Genomic DNA, 20270 nt, shown 5'->3' with positions numbered 1-20270 from the left:
AGTACTCGCGGCGCGTTGCCGATTCCGGTAAGAGTTCGGGCACTGTTTGTGCATTCGCACAGAAGAAGAAGATAGTAAAGTGGCCGGTGAGCCTTAACTATATATTTCACTAAGATGGTATCTGTTCTTTCGGACTTGTCCCTACAGTCGCGGTATCCACTGTGTCCTCGGTGGCTCAGATGGATAGAGCGTCTGCCATGTAAGCAGGATATCCCGGGTTCGAGTCCCGGTCGGGGCACACATTTCCATCTGTCTCCGTTGACGTACGTCAACGCCTGTAAGCAGCTAAGGGTGTTCATTTCATTGTAATTTCATTCTAATGAGCTGCTCGGTCACATGTCGGACATGTCCGAAAGAACAGATAGCATCTTAGTAAAATAAAAGTACCTAACCAGGCAATTGTGGCTAATCAGGTAGTGAAGCCAATAAAAACACAACGTAGGTCTGATATCTCTGCCAGTAAGATTCGTTGTCGGTGTGTTAAACCTTGTCATGCCATTCTTCAGCGTCGATGTGTAGGGAAGCAGCCTACTCACGCTGTAGTAAATTCACATCAGTTTCCATTGTGTGCCAGCCAGTCTGCTGTAACTAGCTCTGACGTCATAAATGTTGCGCAATACCTTAAAAATCAAGCAAATGACCTAAAACTTTTCTAGCATGTCAGGAATAATACTAAATTAATGTGTGTTAAATATCAGTTCGAAAATGGCTGAAGTTATCGAACTGATATTTAACACACATTAATTTAGTATTATTCCTGACATGCTAGAAAAGTTTTAGGTCATTTGCTTGATTTTTAAGGTATTGCGGAACATTTATGACGTCAGAGCTAGTTACAGCAAATGGCTGGCACACAATGGAAACTGATGTGAATTTACTACAGCGTGAGTAGGCTGCTTCCCTACAGATGGAAGCAAGCGCCAGCAAGTGCATCTGTGAACTGTTGCAGGTGGACGACGACGTGGTGCTCAACGTGCGCGCGCTGTCCCGCGTGCTGGCGGGGGCGGCGGAGCGGGGGTGGCCGCTGGTGGGGCGGCTGCTGCGCCGGCCCGCGCCCTTCCGCTCGCCGAGCCACAAGTGGTACGTGCCGCGCTGGTTGTACCCGGAGGACGCGCTGCCCGAGTACCTGTCGGGGCCCAGCTACGCCGTGGCGGGCTCCGCGCTGCGGCCGCTGCTGCGCGCCGCCCTGAAGACGCCCCTGCTGCCGCTGGAGGACGTCCTGACGACGGGCGTGGCCGCTGACGCCGCAGGGCTGGCGCGCCACCACGTGCCCGGCCTCGACGTCTTCCCGTCGCTGCTCTGGCTGACCAGGCCGTGTCTGGCGCGCGCCTCGCTCTCCACCGGCAGCCTCACCGCCCGCGAGATCCGCGCCATCTGGGACACCGCCTCCAGGCCGCCGGCCGGCCTCTGCTGGTTGCTCGACCGCCTCGGCATTATTGACCAGGGACGTGAGTGGTGACGTCGGGAGACGGGTCTTCCTCCGGTGATCGGTGTGCCCTAGTCCTGACCCCCCCCTCCCCCCCCCCCCCAGCTGACAGTCGATGCAACTGTCACATGCTGTGTTGACTCGTTGCTGAACTTCTCAAATTGAAATATCTAAGTGTGTCTACAGCACCACCAGTGGTGCTATGCTGACTGCTGACCAATATAAGGATGGTCGATGTGGAACGTTGTAGCTGATGAAGTAGGCCTCTGGAGGTGAGACGTCTTCTTCTGGCGATCACTCCAGACTTGTGCTCCAGGAGATTGTTGGCAGTCGCTAGAGCATGTAGTCACTCACTGCTGAACTCCTGAGATGTCAGTTTCTGAGTGCGTCTATAGTGTTTATGTTGCTCTGCTGGCTGCTCGACTAATTCGGGTCGTCGACTTGGGACTGAATTCTGCCGTTGACATCTGCATCAGCTGGTCCTCCTCCTGACCATCCGTGCACTGCAGCTCTGCAGCCAACAATGTCCAGAGCATGCAGTATGCTCGTTTGTTGCTGAACCCTTCGAGATGGTTATTTCCGATAGTACATACAGCGCTCGTTCTGATCAATTGATGGTGCAAGCTGCCTCCAGATCATCGATGTGGACTGTGAATCGTGACGTCGATCTGACGAGCAACTGGCTCTGGTATGCTGCACCTTAGTTCTGTTCCCCTAAAGACTGCTGACAGTGTCCAGAGCGAGCACTGTACTGATTGGTTGCTGAACTCGCCATATGGCAATTTCTGACGTTATCTATAGCACTTGGCGTGGTGACATGTCGATGATCAACGTTCATCCCCACAGACATCTCGTGTGACAGACTCGTTTTGCGTGAACTTCGAACACCTCGGAAGGCTACTTGTGAGTGTCTAATGCTCTCACTTAGCTGACCATTTACTGTGGGTCCTCGATAACCACAGAAAAAATGTATGCATCACTTGGTGTGCTGACTCGTTTACAGAGTATTTGAAGTGTGAAGACAGCTGCTCACAGGATATTCAAAAGTAACTGTGTTTAAACTCTCCCTGTATTGGCTGGTATCTTGTGATCTCACGGCACTGAGACATCTGTAAAGTAAGACTTAGCTCTTTATGACTCGGACAATATCTGGTGATTCAGTGTTCCGACGGTGTCAATAGTTCGCACAAATTTTACCCACCCTTGGTGTTCGTACTTAAGAGAGATTTTCACGTTTTCTTAACACGGACATAAACAGAGTTGATGTCTTACTTGTGGATAGTTCTCTGCAGTGACTCTTTCTGGTATCATTTTTAAAAATAATATTTATCGTCTAATTGTTAAAGGTCAATTGATGAACAAATTTTTTTCAACACTTAATTTTTCACAATATGTGATCCTGATTGATCAAGACAAGAAAATTGAAGCAGTGTATTGTTGCAACATATTTTTCTATTTATTGTTATTAATCATGATGAATTTCATTGATGTTTATCATAAATGTGAAGTGATAGTGTCGACGTTATGTTTTTCTATGTGTTCTAGGTAACAATGTCTGCTCTTCGTTGTGGAGCAAAGCAAAAATAAACAATTAAAAATAACAGTACCTCGTGCAAGTAATTTGCAAGTCCTTTCGAATGCACACTCACGCCGCGCGGGATTATCCGAGCGGTCTGAGGTGCTGCAGTCATAGACTGTGCGGCTGGTCCACGCGGAGGTTCGAGTCCTCCATCGGGCATGGGTTTGTGTGTTTGTACTTAGGATAATTTAGGTTAAGTAGTGTGTAAGCTTAGGGACTGATGACCATAGCAGTTAAGTCCCATGTGATTTCACACACACTTTTTTGTACACTCACGGGAAAGAATCGCAATACCACGAAGGAGCTCTGCTACACAAACGAAATTTGGTAGGCATTTTTCTACATCAAACAGACGACGCCTCTTCAGATTTCGCGCCAGTCGCACAAGACAGCCGCTAGTAGCGCCACTGTGAGGATACAAATAAAGTTTGCTATAAATACAGGGCTATTACAAATGATTGAAGCGATTTCATAAATTCACTGTTGCTCCATTCATTGACATATGGTCACAACACACTACAGATACGTAGAAAACTCATAAGTTTTGTTCGGCTGAAGCCGCACTTCAGGTTTCTGCCGTCAGAGTGCTCGAGAGGGCAGTGAGACAAAATGGCGACAGGAGCCGAGAAAGCGTATGTCGTGCTTGAAATGCACTCACATCAGTCAGTCATAACAGTGCAACGACACTTCAGGACGAAGTTCAACAAAGATCCACCAACTGCTAACTCCATTCGACGATGGTATGCGCAGTTTAAAGCTTCTGGATGCCTCTGTAAGGGGAAATCAACGGGTCGGCCTGCAGTGAGCGAAGAAACGGTTGAACGCGTGCGGTCAAGTTTCGCGCGTAGCCCGCGGAAAATTGGCTCATGCCACAACTGGAGACCGACAGCGCCGACTTCATCTTTCAACAGGATGGTGCTCCACCGCACTTCCATCATGATGTTCGGCATTTCTTAAACAGGAGATTGGAAAACCGATGGATCGGTCGTGGTGGAGATCATGATCAGCAATTCGTGTCATGGCCTCAACACTCTCCCGACTTAACCCCATGCGATTTCTTTCTGTGGGGTTATGTGAAAGATAGTGTTTAAACCTCCTCAACCAAGAAACGTGCCAGAACTGAGAGCTCGCATCAACGATGCTTTCGAACTCGTTGATGGGGACATGCTGCGCTGAGTGTGGGAGGAACTTGATTATCGGCTTGATGTCTGCCGAATCACTAAAGGAGCACATATCGAATATTTGTGAATGAATGCCTAAAAAAACTTTTTGAGTTTTTGTATGTGTGTTGTGTGTGTAAAGCATTACGAAAATATCTCAAATAATAAAGTTATTGTAGAGCTGTGAAATCGCTTCAATCATTTGTAATAACCCTGTACAGGCTGTAACGGTCGTGAGCGTTATTCACCGTCGAGACAGGACGTGGTGAAATGATTTCAGTCAAGAATGCCTTTTAGGTAACAAAGACGCCATTAGCAACAACTCACGAAATCCAAACGTGGTGGTTTAATAGGGCTACGAGAAGCTACATGTTCCTTCTAAGATGTTGCAAACAGACTGGGCGCTAATAGCAACTGTAAAAAATTGCCGGCTGTGCTGGGCACGAGAAGACTGGGCTCTGGACGGCCACGTGGCACTGCCGAGAGGGAAGAGCGTCGTGTTAGGGGCGTGGCTCTGGTGCATCATACTGCTTCTGCACCAGCAAACTGGGCACCAGTTGGCACCACAGTGACACAACGAAACGTTACAAATGGGTTTCTTCAAGGACAGCTTATAACGATATGTTTACGTAATGTGTATACATAAACATACAGTTATAAATGTCCCCGTTCGTAGTCTCTAATTATAACAATATGTTACTTTTGTGCTGTAACATATAGCTATAATCAGCGGTGGAAACACATTTGCGAACGCCGACCGTGTGCGGCTGTTTCTTGTTGGATCGTCTGATCAGTCGGAAGTTGCATTGCAGAGGAGAGTAAATGCCTATTCAAAATATAATTATTTCTGGATAGCTCAACATGAATTTCCTAAGGGACCGTAGTTTATCATGCATTTACCAGTAGAATATGGCGCGGAGAAAATATTTCGCCGCATGCAACTTCCGTCCAAACTCGACGAAAGAATTCGTGACTGTGAACACTCTATTTGGCAGAAACACATAGAAAATTAAATAATTTCATGAAGAAGTGAGACATAGATTCTATAGTAAATGAATAGTCCATACACCAGTTCCATTTAACTCTGAATTTATGTCAATTAATAGACGAACTTACACTGCAATGAAGGATTTAACATGGATGCCGTTTTGACTGGCACTCCTCTTAATGAAAACAATTCCTTTGACGTTTTCACATACACGTCGCACAATAAATCTACTGCTAGGCGCTTTCAGTATTACACATTTACTTTACACTAGAACAATATTATTTTTAACAATATATACGGTGGCAAGACATGCGCGTCCGACACAAGTTACAGGAGACAAGAGAAGAATGAGTAACTGTTCATCGAGAATATCTCGTACCTCAAAATGTATAAAAGTGTTCTTCTTCTGTCCGTTTTTCGCGCCGCGGTTTTCAAAGTCAGTAACTCACTGCATCTCTGACGGCGCTTCGACAATACACAAGTTACGTCACAGGTCGTTCACCTTTTACATTCTCGCAACATTATTTGCTAACTGTAGCTGTTGCCGAGCGACTGCTCGATTAGTGAATGATTTAAAATGATAAGGCAATCACATAATGTTACAAGCTCTGCACCAGACACCTTTTAGCGAGCGTTCCACAGCCACCAACGCACCACCATTTGGTACTTGAGTGGTGTCAAGCGAGAGCTCATTGGAGGGCAGAGTGCAGTTCTGTTGTGTTTCCTGATGAAAAGTGGTTCTGTCTCGGTGCCAGTGACGATGGCCGCTTGTTGGTTAAGACGACGCCAGTTGAGGCCCAACGATAAACCTGTCTGTGTGCTAGACACATTGACCATACACCTGGAGTTATGGTCTGGGGTGCCATTTCGTATGACAGCAGGAGCACTCCTGTGGTTATCCCGCACGCCGTGACTGCAAATTTGTGCGTCAGTCTGGTGATTCGATCTGTTGTGCCGTCATTCATGAACAGCACTTGTAGTGTAACGACGTAAGTTTCTTTATAAATGATTTTCTTTCGACATATGACCATGTGTAGACTTCGTCACCTACGTCAGTTACAACCCACTTCAACATTATTTATATTCTTTTTAAATTCTCAGAATGGTTCTTGAACGAAACTGTAAAACATAATTTGAGTCGTATGCACAGAATTACGTCACTCGGGCCAATTGGTTTTCGTAAACTTTTTCAATTTTTGACGTCGTTTGTTTCTCCTCAGAAATTATATTGATACACTTTATCTTGATTTAATCGATATTAGAACCACATTAAATAAACCTTGAGATTCAAAGTCGCGATGAACACTGTCAAAATTCAATAATCTCGTCAAATATATTATTAATTCATTCACATAATTCTTCATAAATAAATCCTCAGAACACGTATTTCAACTTTAATAGCATCCACCAGTTTATTATCTTCCTACATACAGACGTGAACCTGAGCCTCGACGAGAGAAAACTAACATTTTCAATAAGATTAAACTTCCTATGATATCATTGTTGTACAAAAAATTACATATATTTTCATTTATCAATTTTTAGAAGCACGACGCAACAACTCGGTTCCAGGATCTTCTGTTGCTCTTTGGCTGTCGACCCGCGACGTATAGTGGCCAGCAGTTTTCTCTCTGGTCCCGGCAGCGAAGATGCTGTCTCCGTTCGTTGCGCCGCCCTCTCCGTACGTGAAACATAAAAAAAATACAAAACTTTAGGCAATTCACAACCATTGCAAAATATTACAAAAATACATAAACAAAACTAAATTAAACTTATATTCACCTGCAAACTGGGCTGACACTGGTGGATGGGTGACGCTTCAATTTCGTCCTACTACACACTCCAGGGGGTGTTTAAAACAGGACAACGCTCGCCTACACACCACTGTTGTAACCCAACTTGCTCTGCGGAGTGTCGACTTGTTGCGTTGGCCTGCCCAATCAACAGGTCTGTCTCCAATCGAGCACATAAGGGACATCATCTGACAACTCCAGCGCCGTCTACAAACAGCCTTTACTGTACCTGTATTGACTGACCAAGTGCAAGTGGCATGGAACTCCATTCCACAAACTGACATCCAACACCTATGCAACACAATGCGTGCACGTTGGGGGTATGCTTGCATTCAGCGTTCTGACGGTTACCCCGGTTATTAATGAACCATATTTCACATTTACAGTCGCGTATCTCGCGCTTACATTAACCTGTGAATTTGTAGTGTTCATAACTTAAACATGTTAATTAGATGAATGTATTCCCGAAATTTCATTGCTCTACATTTTTGGTATTGCAATTTTTTTCCATCAGTTTCTTTCAAAATGGTTCAAATGGCTCTGAGCACTATGCGACTCAACTTCTGAGGTCATCAGTCGCCTAGAACTTAGAACTAATTAAACCTAACTAACCTAAGGACATCACACACATCCATGCCCAAGGCAGGATTCGAACCTGCGACCGTAGCGGTCACGCGGTTCCAGACTGAAGCGCCTTTAACCGCACGGCCACACCGGCCGGCAGTTTCTTTCACATTCATGTCAAGTGTAATTACATTTCGTGGAAAAAGGGGAGAGACAGAACACACACAGTGTGTGTGTGTGTGTGTGTGTGTGTGTGTGTGTGTGTGTGTGTGTGTGTGTGAGTGAGGGGAGAGAGAGAGAGAGAGAGAGAGAGAGAGAGAGAGAGAGAGAGCTGAGATGAAAAATATTAATGAGGTACCATCACATTTGTTTGATACTCGATTTACGTGGGCATGGTTGGTTGGTTTCAATCCCAGTCTTCCTCAGTGAGGTGGTATTTCAGTAGTTTCACAAAATCACACAGAGCGAATACCAATCTTACTGTCTGTTTCCTTCGATTAGGCCATGGTCACTTACTGCTCCAAACACATTCCATTCAGTCCGCCGCTCGTGGTCTCGCGGTTGCGTTCTCGCTTCCCGAGCACGGGGTCCCGGGTTCGATTCCCGGCGGGGTCAGGGATTTTCACCTGCCTGGAGATGACTGGGTGTTTGTGTTGTCCTCATCATTTCATCATCATCCCGGAAAGTGGCGAAATTGGACTGAGCAAAGATTGGGTAATTGTACGGGCGCTGATAACCACGCAGTTGAGCGCCCCACAAACCAATCATCATCATCATCATCCACATTCCATTCAGTCTCCTACAGTCGTACATTCTGAAGTTTATATGTGCACTGTGAATGGAAAAAAATGGAAAAAAAAGAAATAACTGAGGAAAGGAAGATAGTTGTTCAGTAACTGACTGAGAAAGGAATTAGAAACAATGAAAAATGCAAAATGTTGCTTCCTGCAAGTGAAAGTTTTCTCAGTTTAAATAAAAGGTAGTATAGTAAATACAATGAAGTGCCAAAGATACTGGTGTAGGTATGCATATTCAAATACAGAGATACATAAACACGCAGAATACGGCGCTGCGGTCGGCAACGCTTATGAGACAAGAAGTGTCTGGCGCTGTTGTTAGATCGGTGACTCTTGCTGCAATGGCAAGTTACCATCATTTAAGTGAGTTTGAACGTGGTGTCATAGTCGCCGCACGAGCGATGGAACACAGCATCTCCGCGGTAGTGATGAAGTGAAGATTTTCCCGTGAATGTCACGAATTCGCTAAAACATCAAATCTCCGACATCTCTGCGGCTGGAAAAAGATCTTGCAAGAACGGGACCATCGACGACTGAAGCGAATCTTTCTATGTGACAAAAGTGCAACTCTTCCGCAGATTGCTGCAGATTTCAATGCTGGGCCACCATCAAGTGTCAGCGTGCGAACCATTCAACGAAACATCATCGATATAGGCTTTCGGAGCCGAAGGCCCACTCGTGTACCCTTGATAACTGCACGACACAAAGCTTTACACTTCGTTTGGGCCCTTCAACACCGACATTGAACTGGTGATGACTAGAGGCGTGTTGCCTGGTCAGACGAGTCTCGTTTCAAATTGCATCGAGCGGATGGACGTGTACGTGTACGGAGACAACTCATGAATCCATGCACCCTGCATGTCAGCAGGGGACTGTTGAAGCTGGTGGAGGCTCAGTAATGGTGTGGGGCGTGTGCTGGTGGAGTGACGTGGGACCCCTGATACGTCTAGATACGACTCTGACAGGTGACACGTACGCAAGCATCGTGTCTGATCACCTGCATCCATTCATGTCCACTGTGTATTCCGACGGACTTGAGCAATTCCAGCAGGACAACGCGACACCTCACACTTCCAGAATTGCTACAGAGTGGCTCCAGGAACACTCTGGCCACCAAGCTCCCCAGACATAAACATTATTGAGCGTATCTGGAATACGTTGCAACGTGCTGTTCAGAAGACATCTCCAACCCCTTGTATTCTTACTGATTTATGGACAGCCCAGCATGATTCACGGTGCCAATTCCATCCAACACTACTTCAGACATTTGTCGAGTCCATGCCACATCGTGTTGCGGCACTTCTGCGTGCTCGCGGCGGCCCTACGCGGTATTAGGCAGGTGTACTAATTTCGTTGGCTCTTCAATGTATAACACATCATATGGAATAGTTAATATGGATAGTGACCAGGGTTCAATTCCTAGTACTCACAGGGATGTTTCGTGGATGGGAGGATTGCAACGGCGTCCACGTAGCCTCGTGATACCAACTGGGGAGCCGCTTGAATGAGAAGTAGCAGCCCCATGTCTGGAAAACCGATGTCAGGTGAGCAGTCTATTGACAGAATCGCTCCGTACCACAGCCGAATGACTTAACATGGCAGGGGGTGACACAGGGACCGGTCGGCAACATTCTGTCGTCTGGGCCTGATCGCGAATTTGACTTTATGCATTACTGAGGGATGAAAGCTGAAACTAAAAATACTGGTATGTTCTGTATCGAGCAACTGTTAAAACACTTAAGAAATGATACCATACTGGAAAATTTACTCGTAGTTAATTTCATTACGATGTAATATCTACGAGAAGTCTAACCCTTACGCAAACTGTATTTGCCATGTATCAAAAACAAATTTGAATTACTTTGCAAGATCACAAATGCAGATTCTGCTGTCGCATATTTAAGCTCTTAAGGATGCTGTTAATGGTTAATTGCTTTGACAATTTAATGCGGATGCACAACAGGGTCTGAGCCGCTTACAGGAATATTGATATCGTTGTGAGCAAGTAGGTGAATGGACAGTGGACGCTGCTACCGTGTGACAAGTTGAGAATTTGGATCGGACGATAAGCTGGTCTGGATGCACGAGGAACTTCGGGCAACCCCTTGCGTTAGTCGGGAGATCAGGGTTCGAGTCCCAGTTCGGCCCAAATGATCAACTTTCACCATCGCATTATTTCGATGTTCCACAGCGGCTGGTACCAGTCTACCCTTCGAAAGGTTAGATAACATTCACTTTCTGATGACTGTACGAAGAGATACAAAGGGCACTTTTGCTTGAAAATGACATTAATACCCATTAATGCTAGAGATAAGTATCATACACTACTAGGATAAGAAAGAGACGTAACCTGCTGACTATTCTATTGGCTCAGAAACTTGCGAGCTACATTGCTTCCGAAAAATGATAAATGAAACAAATAGAAAGTAGCGACACAGTGGGAACTTACTTCTCTGTGACAAACACGATTTTGCACTGCATGAAAGTAGGAACTGTTCATAAGTATCTCTCAGGTTTCAGACCAATCTGTTCTACCACAAAATATTCTGCCAGTCACAGTTTTTATTTATTCATTAATTTTATAACTGGCTTTCGATATGTGCCAACACTGCCATCTCAACGGGGGAAAGTCAGTTACGACGATTCGAGCGTAAGGACAACACAGCACTCAATCGCGGAGCGGAGAAAATCTCCGACGCGGCCCGGAAACGAACCCGGGCCTCTTTTGATAGCAATCCGTGGCGCAACTACTGGGGCGGACCTGTGACACTGTTTCGACCAATACTGGTAGTACAACAAAATGTAGGACTAATATCCAGAACCGAACTTTCGGCGGTAAGTATAGTTTTCACTATTTGTATGACCACCCCTCAAATGCTATTACAAATCTGAAGAAACGTCTCGTTTCCGCACACGTGTTTATCGGAACGATTTTGCTTCTACCATCGTGTACTTTCACGTCTATTAGTTTCGATATTACTTGCGATACACCCTGTATGGTCGACAAATATCTCGAGGGTAGCACAACGGAAAACTTGTGTTGTTACATAGAGCAATACAGGGCTATTACAAATGATTGAAGCGATTTCATAAATTCACTGTAGCTCCATTCATTGACATATGGTCAAGACACACTACAGATACGTAGAAAAACTCAGTTTTGTTCGGCTGACGCCGCACTTCAGGTTTCTGCCGCCAGAGCGCAGTGAGACAAAATGGCGACAGGAGCCGAGAAAGCGTATGTCGTGCTTGAAATGCACTCACATCAGTCATAACAGTGCAACGGCACTTCAGGACGAAGTTCAACAAAGATCCACCAACTGCTAACTCTATTCGGCGATGGTATGCGCAGTTTAAGGCTTCTGGATGCCTCTGTAAGGGGAAATCAACGGGTCGGCCTGCAGTGAGCGAAGAAACGGTTGAACGCGTGCGGTCAAGTTTCGCGCTTAGCCCGCGGAAAATTGGTTCATGCCAGAACTGGAGACCGACAGCGCCGACTTAATCTTTCAACAGGATGGTGCTCCACCGCACTTCCATCATGATGTTCGGTATTTCTTAAACAGGAGATTGGAAAACCGATGGATCGGTCGTGGTGGAGATCATGATCAGCAATTCATGTCATGGCCTCCACGCTCTCCCGATTTAACCCCATGCAATTTCTTTCTGTGGGGTTATGTGAAAGATTCAGTGTTTAAACCTCCTCTACCAAGAAACGTGCCAGAACTGCGAGCTCGCAGCAACGATGCTTTCGAACTCATTGATGGGGACATGCTGCGCCGAGTGTGGGAGGAACTTGACTATCGGCATGATGTCTGCCAAATCACTAAAGGGGTACAGATCGAACATTTGTGAATGCCTAAAAAAACTTTTTGAGTTTTTGTATGTGTGTGCAAAGCATTGTGAAAATATCTCAAATAATAAAGTTATTGTAGAGCTGTGAAATCGCTTCAATCATTTGTAATAACCCTTTCTTTTAGTGTCAGAGTATCAATTTCACCCTACGTCTTCGATTATTTGTCGGATGTATTCCAATCTTTGTCTCACCTCTAGTTTTTACCCTCTGCAGCTGCCTCTAGTTATTCCGTGATGTCTTAAAAGAAGTCCTTCAATCCTGTCCCTTCTTCTTGTCAATGTTTTCCACATGTTCCTTGCCTCCACGTTTCTGCGTAGAACTTTTTTCCTCATTGCGCACCTTATCAGTCTACCTAATTTTCAACATTGGTCTGTAGCACCACATTTGAAAGTCTTTGATTTCCTTCTGTTCTGTTTTCCCCACAGTCCATGTCTCAATACCATACAATGTTGTGTTTCAAACGTACATTCTCCCTCTCTCCCTCCCATGTCCCCCCTCTCTCTCTACGCGTCGGAGAACCTCTTCAAATGCTGATGGATATGGGTAGACTGCCTAGTGGTAACTTTCTAGGAAGATAGCACTGCGGCCAGTAATTTTCAAACTAAAGCCGGCCGTTGATAAAGGTGACTGCAAATTTCATTGTTCTTTCGACACAAATTTCATTGTTCTTTCGACACAAATTTAATAACAGTGTTAATGAGCTGCAACTCGGGATTACACTCATCGTAATAGAGCTGCTTCTTCGCCTTTGGATTTCAGTAATTTCACATCATGTGTGTAGATACAGTGAATGTTTGTCTGTCACCTAACGTCATTCGTATCTTTCATAGTATATAGAATATCACGTTGATCAGGTGCCATCGTTTGCCACTGGAGATGCGTTGTTAAAGGCAGAATAGTTCACGCACTCCTTCACTATTCCAGACCATATATACCTAAGATCGTCATTTAGAGGCGCAGCTATTACGTGAATTGCTAATCCAGATTACCGTTCTTTCCAAAAATTTCGAAGATTTCTTCACTGACTGACTTCAAATTTTTTCGCGATACTTCAATACACATGCAGATATAGCCTATACAGACTCTTTTTAAACAACGTGTAGGTTTAATATTAAAACGGACTATGAGAAAGAAAATTGTGTTGTGCTATGATAATGTGGGGTTCCGTTTTTTTCTCAGTCAGTTTTAACTGCGATAGCGGGCCATTTAAGCTATTAGCCAAATTTTCTCCCACATACACCCTAAGACTAAAAAAGCAACGTACCACGGAGGAATTATCCGAATGGGACGGTAATCGCTAGATGTGATGTACGTGAACAGACAGACAAAAGGTTGAAGTTTCAGAAAAATTAGATGATGAGGGTGTAGAAAAATTTCCGCTACCAGTCATAATATAAGGTTATTTATTTGTCACACCAACGGTTTCGGGCCTGCGCCCATCTTCAGGTGTTTATACCCTGAAGATGGGCGCAAGCCCGGAACCGGCGGGCCGGCCGAAGTGGTCGAGCGGTTCTAGGCGCTTCAGTCTGGAACCGCACGACCGCTACGGTCCCAGGTTCGAATCGTGCTTCAGGCATGGATGTGTGTGATGTCCTTAGGTTAGTTAGGTTTAAGTAGTTCTAAGTTCTAGGGGACTGATGACCTCAGATGTTAAGTCCCATAGTGCTCAGAGCTATTTGAACCATTTTATTTTATTTATTTAAATGTCAAGTTCCGTAGGACCAAATTGAGGAGCAAATCTCCAAGGTCATGGAACGTGTCAGTACATGAACTTACAACATAACAAGTAATAACAGAAAAAAATGTTCATGAACCTGAAAGAAAATCAGTCCATAAGTTTAAGCAAACGCTATCAGCAATACAATGAGAATCATCTTAATTTTTTCAAGGAACTCTTCGACATAATAGGAGTGACCCATGAGGAAACTCTTCAGTTTCGATTTGAAAGCGCGTGGAGTACTGCTAAGATTTTGGAATTCGAGGGGCAGCTTATTGAAAATGTATGCAGCAGTATACTGCACGCCATTTTGCACAAGAAATAAGGAAGTCCGATCCAAATGGAGGTTTTTCTGCCGAGTATTAACCGAGTGAAACCTGCTTATTGTTGGAAATAAACTAATATTGGTAATAAGAAACGACAATAAGGAATATACATATTGAGAGGCCAATGTCAAAATACCCAGACTCGTGAAAAGAAGTCGACAAGAGGTTCGTGAACTCAAACCACTTATTGCCCGAACCGCCCGTTTCTGAGCCAAAAATATCCTTCTAGAATGGGAAGAGTTACCCCAAAACATAACACCATACGACATAAGTGAATGAAAATAAGCAAAGTAGACTAATTTACGTGTCGAAATATCACTCACTTTCGATACCGTTCGAATAGTGAAAATGGCAGTATTAAGTCTTTGAACAAGATCCTGAACGTGGGCTTTCCACGACAGCTTACTCTCTATCTGAACACCTAAGAATTTGAACTGTTCAGTTTCACTAATCATATGCCCGTTATGAGAGATTAAAACGTCAGATTTTGTTGAATTGTGTTTTAGGAACTGTAAAAACTGAGTCTTACTGTGATTCAACGTTAGTTTATTTTCTACAAGCCATGAACTGAGGTCATGTACTGCTCTACTTTAAACTGAGTTAATGTTGCACACAACATCCTTTACTACCAAGCTAGTGTCATCAGCAAACAAATATTTTAGAGTTACCCATAATACTAGAGGATATATCATTTATATAAATAAGGAACAGGAGTGGCCCCAACACTGATCCCTGGGACACACCCCACTTGACAGTACCCCACTCAGATCCCACATCACAGCTGTTATCAACATTGTGAATAATAACCGTTTGATGCCTGTTGCTAAAGTAAGAGGTGAACCAATTATGAGCTACTCCCCTTATTCCGTAATGGTCCAACTTCTGGAGCAATATTGTGTGATAAACACAGTCAAATGCCTTTTTTAAATCAAAAAATACGCCAAGCGTTCGAAACTTTTTGTGTAGCGCATCCAGTACCTCACAGAGAAAAGAGAATATAGCATTTTCAGTTGTCAAACGACTTCTAAAGCCGAACTGTACATTTGATAGCAAATCGTGTGATATAAAATGATCAATTAACCTTACATACACAGCCTTTTCGATAACTTTTGCAAACACTGATGGCATAGAAATAGGTCTAAAATTATCTGCATTATTCCTTTCTCCCTTTTTATAAAGCGGCTTTACTACTGAGTACTTTAATCGCTCATGAAACTGACCATTCCTAAAGGAAAAATTACAAATATGGCCAAATACAGGGCTAACATGTGCAGCACAGTACTTTAATATTCTACTAGACACTCCATCATAACCATGAGTCCTTAGTCTTCAGTGATTTGATTATTGTCTCAATCTCCCTCTTGTCTGTATCACAGAGGAGTATTTCAGACGTCACTCTCGGAAAGGCATTTGCTTAGAAATTTATATGATTTCCTGTAGATACTAAATTTTTATTTAATTCGCCATCAATGCTCAGAAAATGGTTGTTAAATACTGTACATATATCTGATTTATCAGTAACAGAAATATTATTACTGCAAACTGACTTTATATCATCAACCTTGTGCTGCTGACCAGACACTTCCTTCACAACTGACCATATGGCTTTAATTTTATCCTGTGAATTAGCAATTCTATTTGCATACCACATACTTTTTGCCTTGCTAATAATATTTTTAAGCACCTTACAGTACTGTTTGTAATGGGCTACTGTAGCTTGATTGTGACTACTTCTAACATTTTGATTTAATTCCCGCTTTGTTCTACATGATATCCTTATCCCACTAGTCAGCCAACTGGGCTGTCCATTACTGCTAGTACCCCGTTTAGAATGTTCTAATGGAAAGCAACTCTCAAAGAGCATGAGGAATGTGTTACGGAAGGCATTGTATTTATCATCTATATTATCGGCACTATAAACATCTTGCCACTCTTGTTCCTTGACAAGTTCTGAAAAACTCTCTATTGCTGTTGGATTAACTTTCCTACGTAGTTTGTAATTAAATACGACATTGGTTAGAGTAAAAAAACCTTTTAGTGTTAAAATTTGTGCATCATGGTCTGAAAGGCCACTCACTCTTTTACTAACAGAATGCCCATCTAGTAATGAAGAATGAATAAAAATATTGTCTATGACTGTGTTACTGTTCCCCTGCACCCTAGTTGGAAAAAACACAGTTTGCATCAGATCATATGAATTTAGGAGATCTACCAACATCCTTTTTCTTGCACAATCATGTACAAAATTAATATTGAAGTCACCACATACAACTACTTTCTGGTACTTCCTACAAAGTGAATCAAGAACCCTCTCTAGCTTAAGCAAAAATGTCCTGAAGTCGGAGTTAGAGGACCTATAAACAACAGCAATTATAAATTGTTTCACTAAATTCAACTAATGTTGCACAACTTTAAAATATCTATTCAGTACAGTGTCGTGATACGTCTATGGACTCAAATGAAATACTGCTTTTTACGTACAGAGCCACTCCCCCACCCTGCAAGGAACTCCTTGAGAAACAGCCAGCTAATCTGTAGCCTGGTAAAGGAAGCCTCTGGATTATCAAATTATTTAAGTGGTGCTCTGATATACCAATAATTTCAGAGTTAACATCTATTAGCAGTTCACTAACTTTATCTCTAATACCTCTTATATTTTGATGAAATACGCTAATTCCTTCTCTACTTGGAAACATTACATCCTGTGGAGGTGAGCCCTTAGTTAGTCACTTCCTTTAAGCAGGTAGTCCTATCAGCTGACTTCAGTCTAAAAAAGGTGCAGCTCTAACACCAACTACTATAGAAATTTTTCCATGAGTGATACCACCACCACCACCACCACCACCACCACCACCACCACCACCACCACCACCACCACCACCACCCCCACCCACTACACTGTCACCTATAAGCTTAGCCAGCCTCCTCTTCCCATACTTATTGAGGTGCAGGCCATGCCTAGTGGAACCCCATCTACTGATAGACCCAACTGGCACCACTGAGATGTGATCCATGCCCTCCGCCATCAGTGCCCTCCCCAGCCCCCACATTAACGCGCCTAACAGCCGCATTAAGGTGAGGCCGATCATGACGCTTTAACAGCTGCACGAAATGCACATTAGTACCACCAGTTTGAGTAGCTATCTTAACCAAGTCACCACTGACATCATATTCCCCGTCCCTATCGAGACTGTTCCCTGCTACACCCACTATCACTACCTGGTTCTCTTTCGTAAAATTCTTACATAACTCCCCTATGCTTTCAGTTACCTGAGCCAACCCTGCACTAGGCTTCACAATGCTGGTGACCTGGTACTCACTCCCCAACACTTTCTGCAACTGCTGGCCCACACCTCTACCGTGGGAACTACCTAGCAGCAGAACCTTCTTTCTGCTAGACTTTGCAACTAACGTAGGCCTCCTAATTGCTGAGGACTGCTGCAAGTTACCTACATCTACGGCTACACGAGGCTCCTCTCCACTCAACTCTGACAGTTGGTCGTATCTATTGCATGTATGCAAAGTAAAACTGAGTACCTCCTCTTCCTAGCTACCTTCTTGCCAATTGCCAGTTCCCATTCCCCACCACCCTTCACCCTCCTCAACCTATCTAGTTCCTCCTTCGCGCATTGTAACTGCACTTGAAGGGCACAGATCTTACGCTCCTGCTCCTCTATTAACTTGTTTCTACTACAGATTCTACATTCCCAGGAGAGGATCTCCCTAAAATGACCACTGGCTTCCCCACTGCATCCCCCCAATGTAAATACTTTGAACAAATCCCACACCGTAATCCACTACTCACAAACTTACGACAGAGCCCACACTTTTCACTCATGGTAAATTTTACAGTTACTGAAAAAAACTATACGTCTACGTTACCAAAGTACAGTTACACCAGTAGAACTATTTAAGAACTAACAATAATGGTCTCGAAATTCCCTGCCTACTAAGAAAGCAGCTACTTGTATTAATACTACAACAACACAGCCGATACCAATACCAGCAAAACTTCACAAAATTATTAGCTACAACCAAAAAATTAAAACTACCACTGTGACACTAAGCGAAGTTAAAACACTATATGAAAATTTTACTGAAATATTTCACTAGAAAGAATAATAAACGTCAGTTGAAAACTAAAGCAACAAAATTGCTAACGACTTCAACACACTGAAAACTCTCTAAATAAAACACAGCGAGCGAACGATTACAAAAGTTTATTAAGTCGTTATTTCGCCACAAACGGCACGCAACACCGCTGAAATCTATTAAATTTAATGACTGTATTACAGAGCACAAATAAGTTTCAGTACTTAGGTTATAACCGCTACAGCTGCAGTGCACGCCGCAAAATGTAAACACACTACTGAGGCGCGAGGCTTAGACGAACGACGAAAGCAGACTCACGAACAACAGACCACTCGAGTCAGGAAGAAAGACTGAGATTAGTGAAAATTCACTAATAAGTTACTTTTACGGCAAATATTAAAACAAACTTTAAAATAAGTAAATGAAGTCTAAAATGTATAAAATATTAACGAGCTATTTCAACAGCAGTGCAGCACACGTGACGTCACACCAAACCGGTCGTGTGACAAGTAAATAACCTTTTATTGTGACTGGTATCGGAAATTTTTCTACACCCTATAAAGGAACAGTCACGGAGTTCAACAGCATCCACCATGGATAAAATTCAATTAGATGATTTATTCAAGAGAAAGAGCTTCACAAATTGAGTAAGTCAGTAACGCATTGTTTCACCTGCGGCCCTTACTCAAGTAGCTATTCGGCTTGGCGTTGATGGGTAGAGTGGTTGAATGTCCTCTTGAGGGACATCACGCAAAATTGTACAATTGGCGCGTTAGATCGTCAAAATCCAGAGATGGTTGGAGTATCTGACCATAATGCTCTCAACGTTCTCAATTGGGGAGACATTGGGCGACCTTGTTGGCCAAGGTGTGCTTTGGCAAGCACGCATGCAAGCAGTAGAAACTATCGTCGGGGATCATCTTGCTGAAATGTAAGCCCCGAATGGCTTGCCATGAGGGACACCAAAACGGGGCGTAGAATATCGTCGAAGTACGTCTGCGCTGTAAGGGTGCCCTGAATGACTACTATATGGGTCCTGCTATGAAAAGAAATGACACTCTAAACCATCACTCTCACTGAAGACATTTCCACTCCAGTCAAGGAGATTCCAGGTCGAAGACGTGTGTGGAGACGCCCCAGACAGCACCAGGATACCAACCTGACTGTCTTCCGCCAGACAACCCGATGACGAGAGTGATGGTCTCAGAGGCCATTTCTTTTCATGGCAGGATCCCCTGGTTTTCATCCGGGGCGCGTCGACAGTATTCCACGCCTTGTTTTGTTGCCCTTAGTGGCAAGCCGTCCTGGGCTTACATTTCGGCAAGCTAGTCCTTCTTGTTCTCGTGTTTTATTTTATGACCACCTATTTAATAGCGTGTTGTTCCACCATTCAAACACTGTGCTTGGCATGGGTTCAGCCGGCCGCTTTGGCAGAGCGGTTCTAGGCGCTTCAGTCTAGAACCGCGCGTCCGCTACGGTTGCAGATTCGCATCCTGCGTCGGACATGCAAGTGTGTGATAGGTTAGTTAGGTTTAAGTAGTTCTAAGTCTAGGGGACTGATGACCTCAGATGCTAAGTCCCATAGTGCTTAGAGCCATTTGAACCATTCTGGCATGGGTTCTACAAGTCCTTGGCAGGATTCCAGAAGTATGAGGCACCAGATGTCTAGGCTCAAACAATTCCCGCAAATTACGGTATGCCGGTTTACTGGCACGCAGGTGGCGCCCGGTTTGTGTTGCAGTGGGTACAGATCACACACATTCGCTAGCCAAGGCATCAATTTGAGGACACTATAATGCACCTCAATCCATTGTAACACGAATCTGACATTGCAGCAAGGACAGTTATCCAGCTGGAAGATGTCATCGCCGTGGTGCACAAAGCATGAAGCGGTGCAGGTGGTTCAAATGGCTCTGAGCACTATGGCACTTAACATCTGAGGTCATCAGTCCCCTAGACTTAAAACTACTTAAAC

The 20270-nt window shown here is 44.0% G+C and overlaps 1 protein-coding gene and 1 non-coding gene across 2 annotated transcripts in view; both read left to right on the top strand.

The window, feature by feature from the left end:
- Positions 1 to 3027, top strand: part of LOC126094598 (beta-1,3-galactosyltransferase 1-like) — a 38555-nt gene extending 35528 nt beyond the window's left edge. The window contains exon 3 of the mRNA XM_049909068.1: positions 950 to 3027. Coding sequence (XP_049765025.1) covers positions 950 to 1459 — 510 coding nt within the window. The 3' untranslated portion in view covers positions 1460 to 3027. The remainder of the gene's footprint in view (positions 1 to 949) is intronic.
- Trnat-ugu (transfer RNA threonine (anticodon UGU)) lies at positions 165 to 238 on the top strand. The gene has a single exon. It is a non-coding gene; the product is annotated as a tRNA-Thr (tRNA).
- Positions 3028 to 20270: the final 17243 nt, after the last annotated feature.

Source organism: Schistocerca cancellata, chromosome 8, assembly GCF_023864275.1.
Source record: "Schistocerca cancellata isolate TAMUIC-IGC-003103 chromosome 8, iqSchCanc2.1, whole genome shotgun sequence".
Taxonomy (NCBI): Eukaryota; Metazoa; Arthropoda; class Insecta; order Orthoptera; family Acrididae; genus Schistocerca; species Schistocerca cancellata.
The sequence above is the reverse complement of the archived record's forward strand: the minus strand, read 5'-3'. Positions and strand labels throughout refer to the sequence as shown.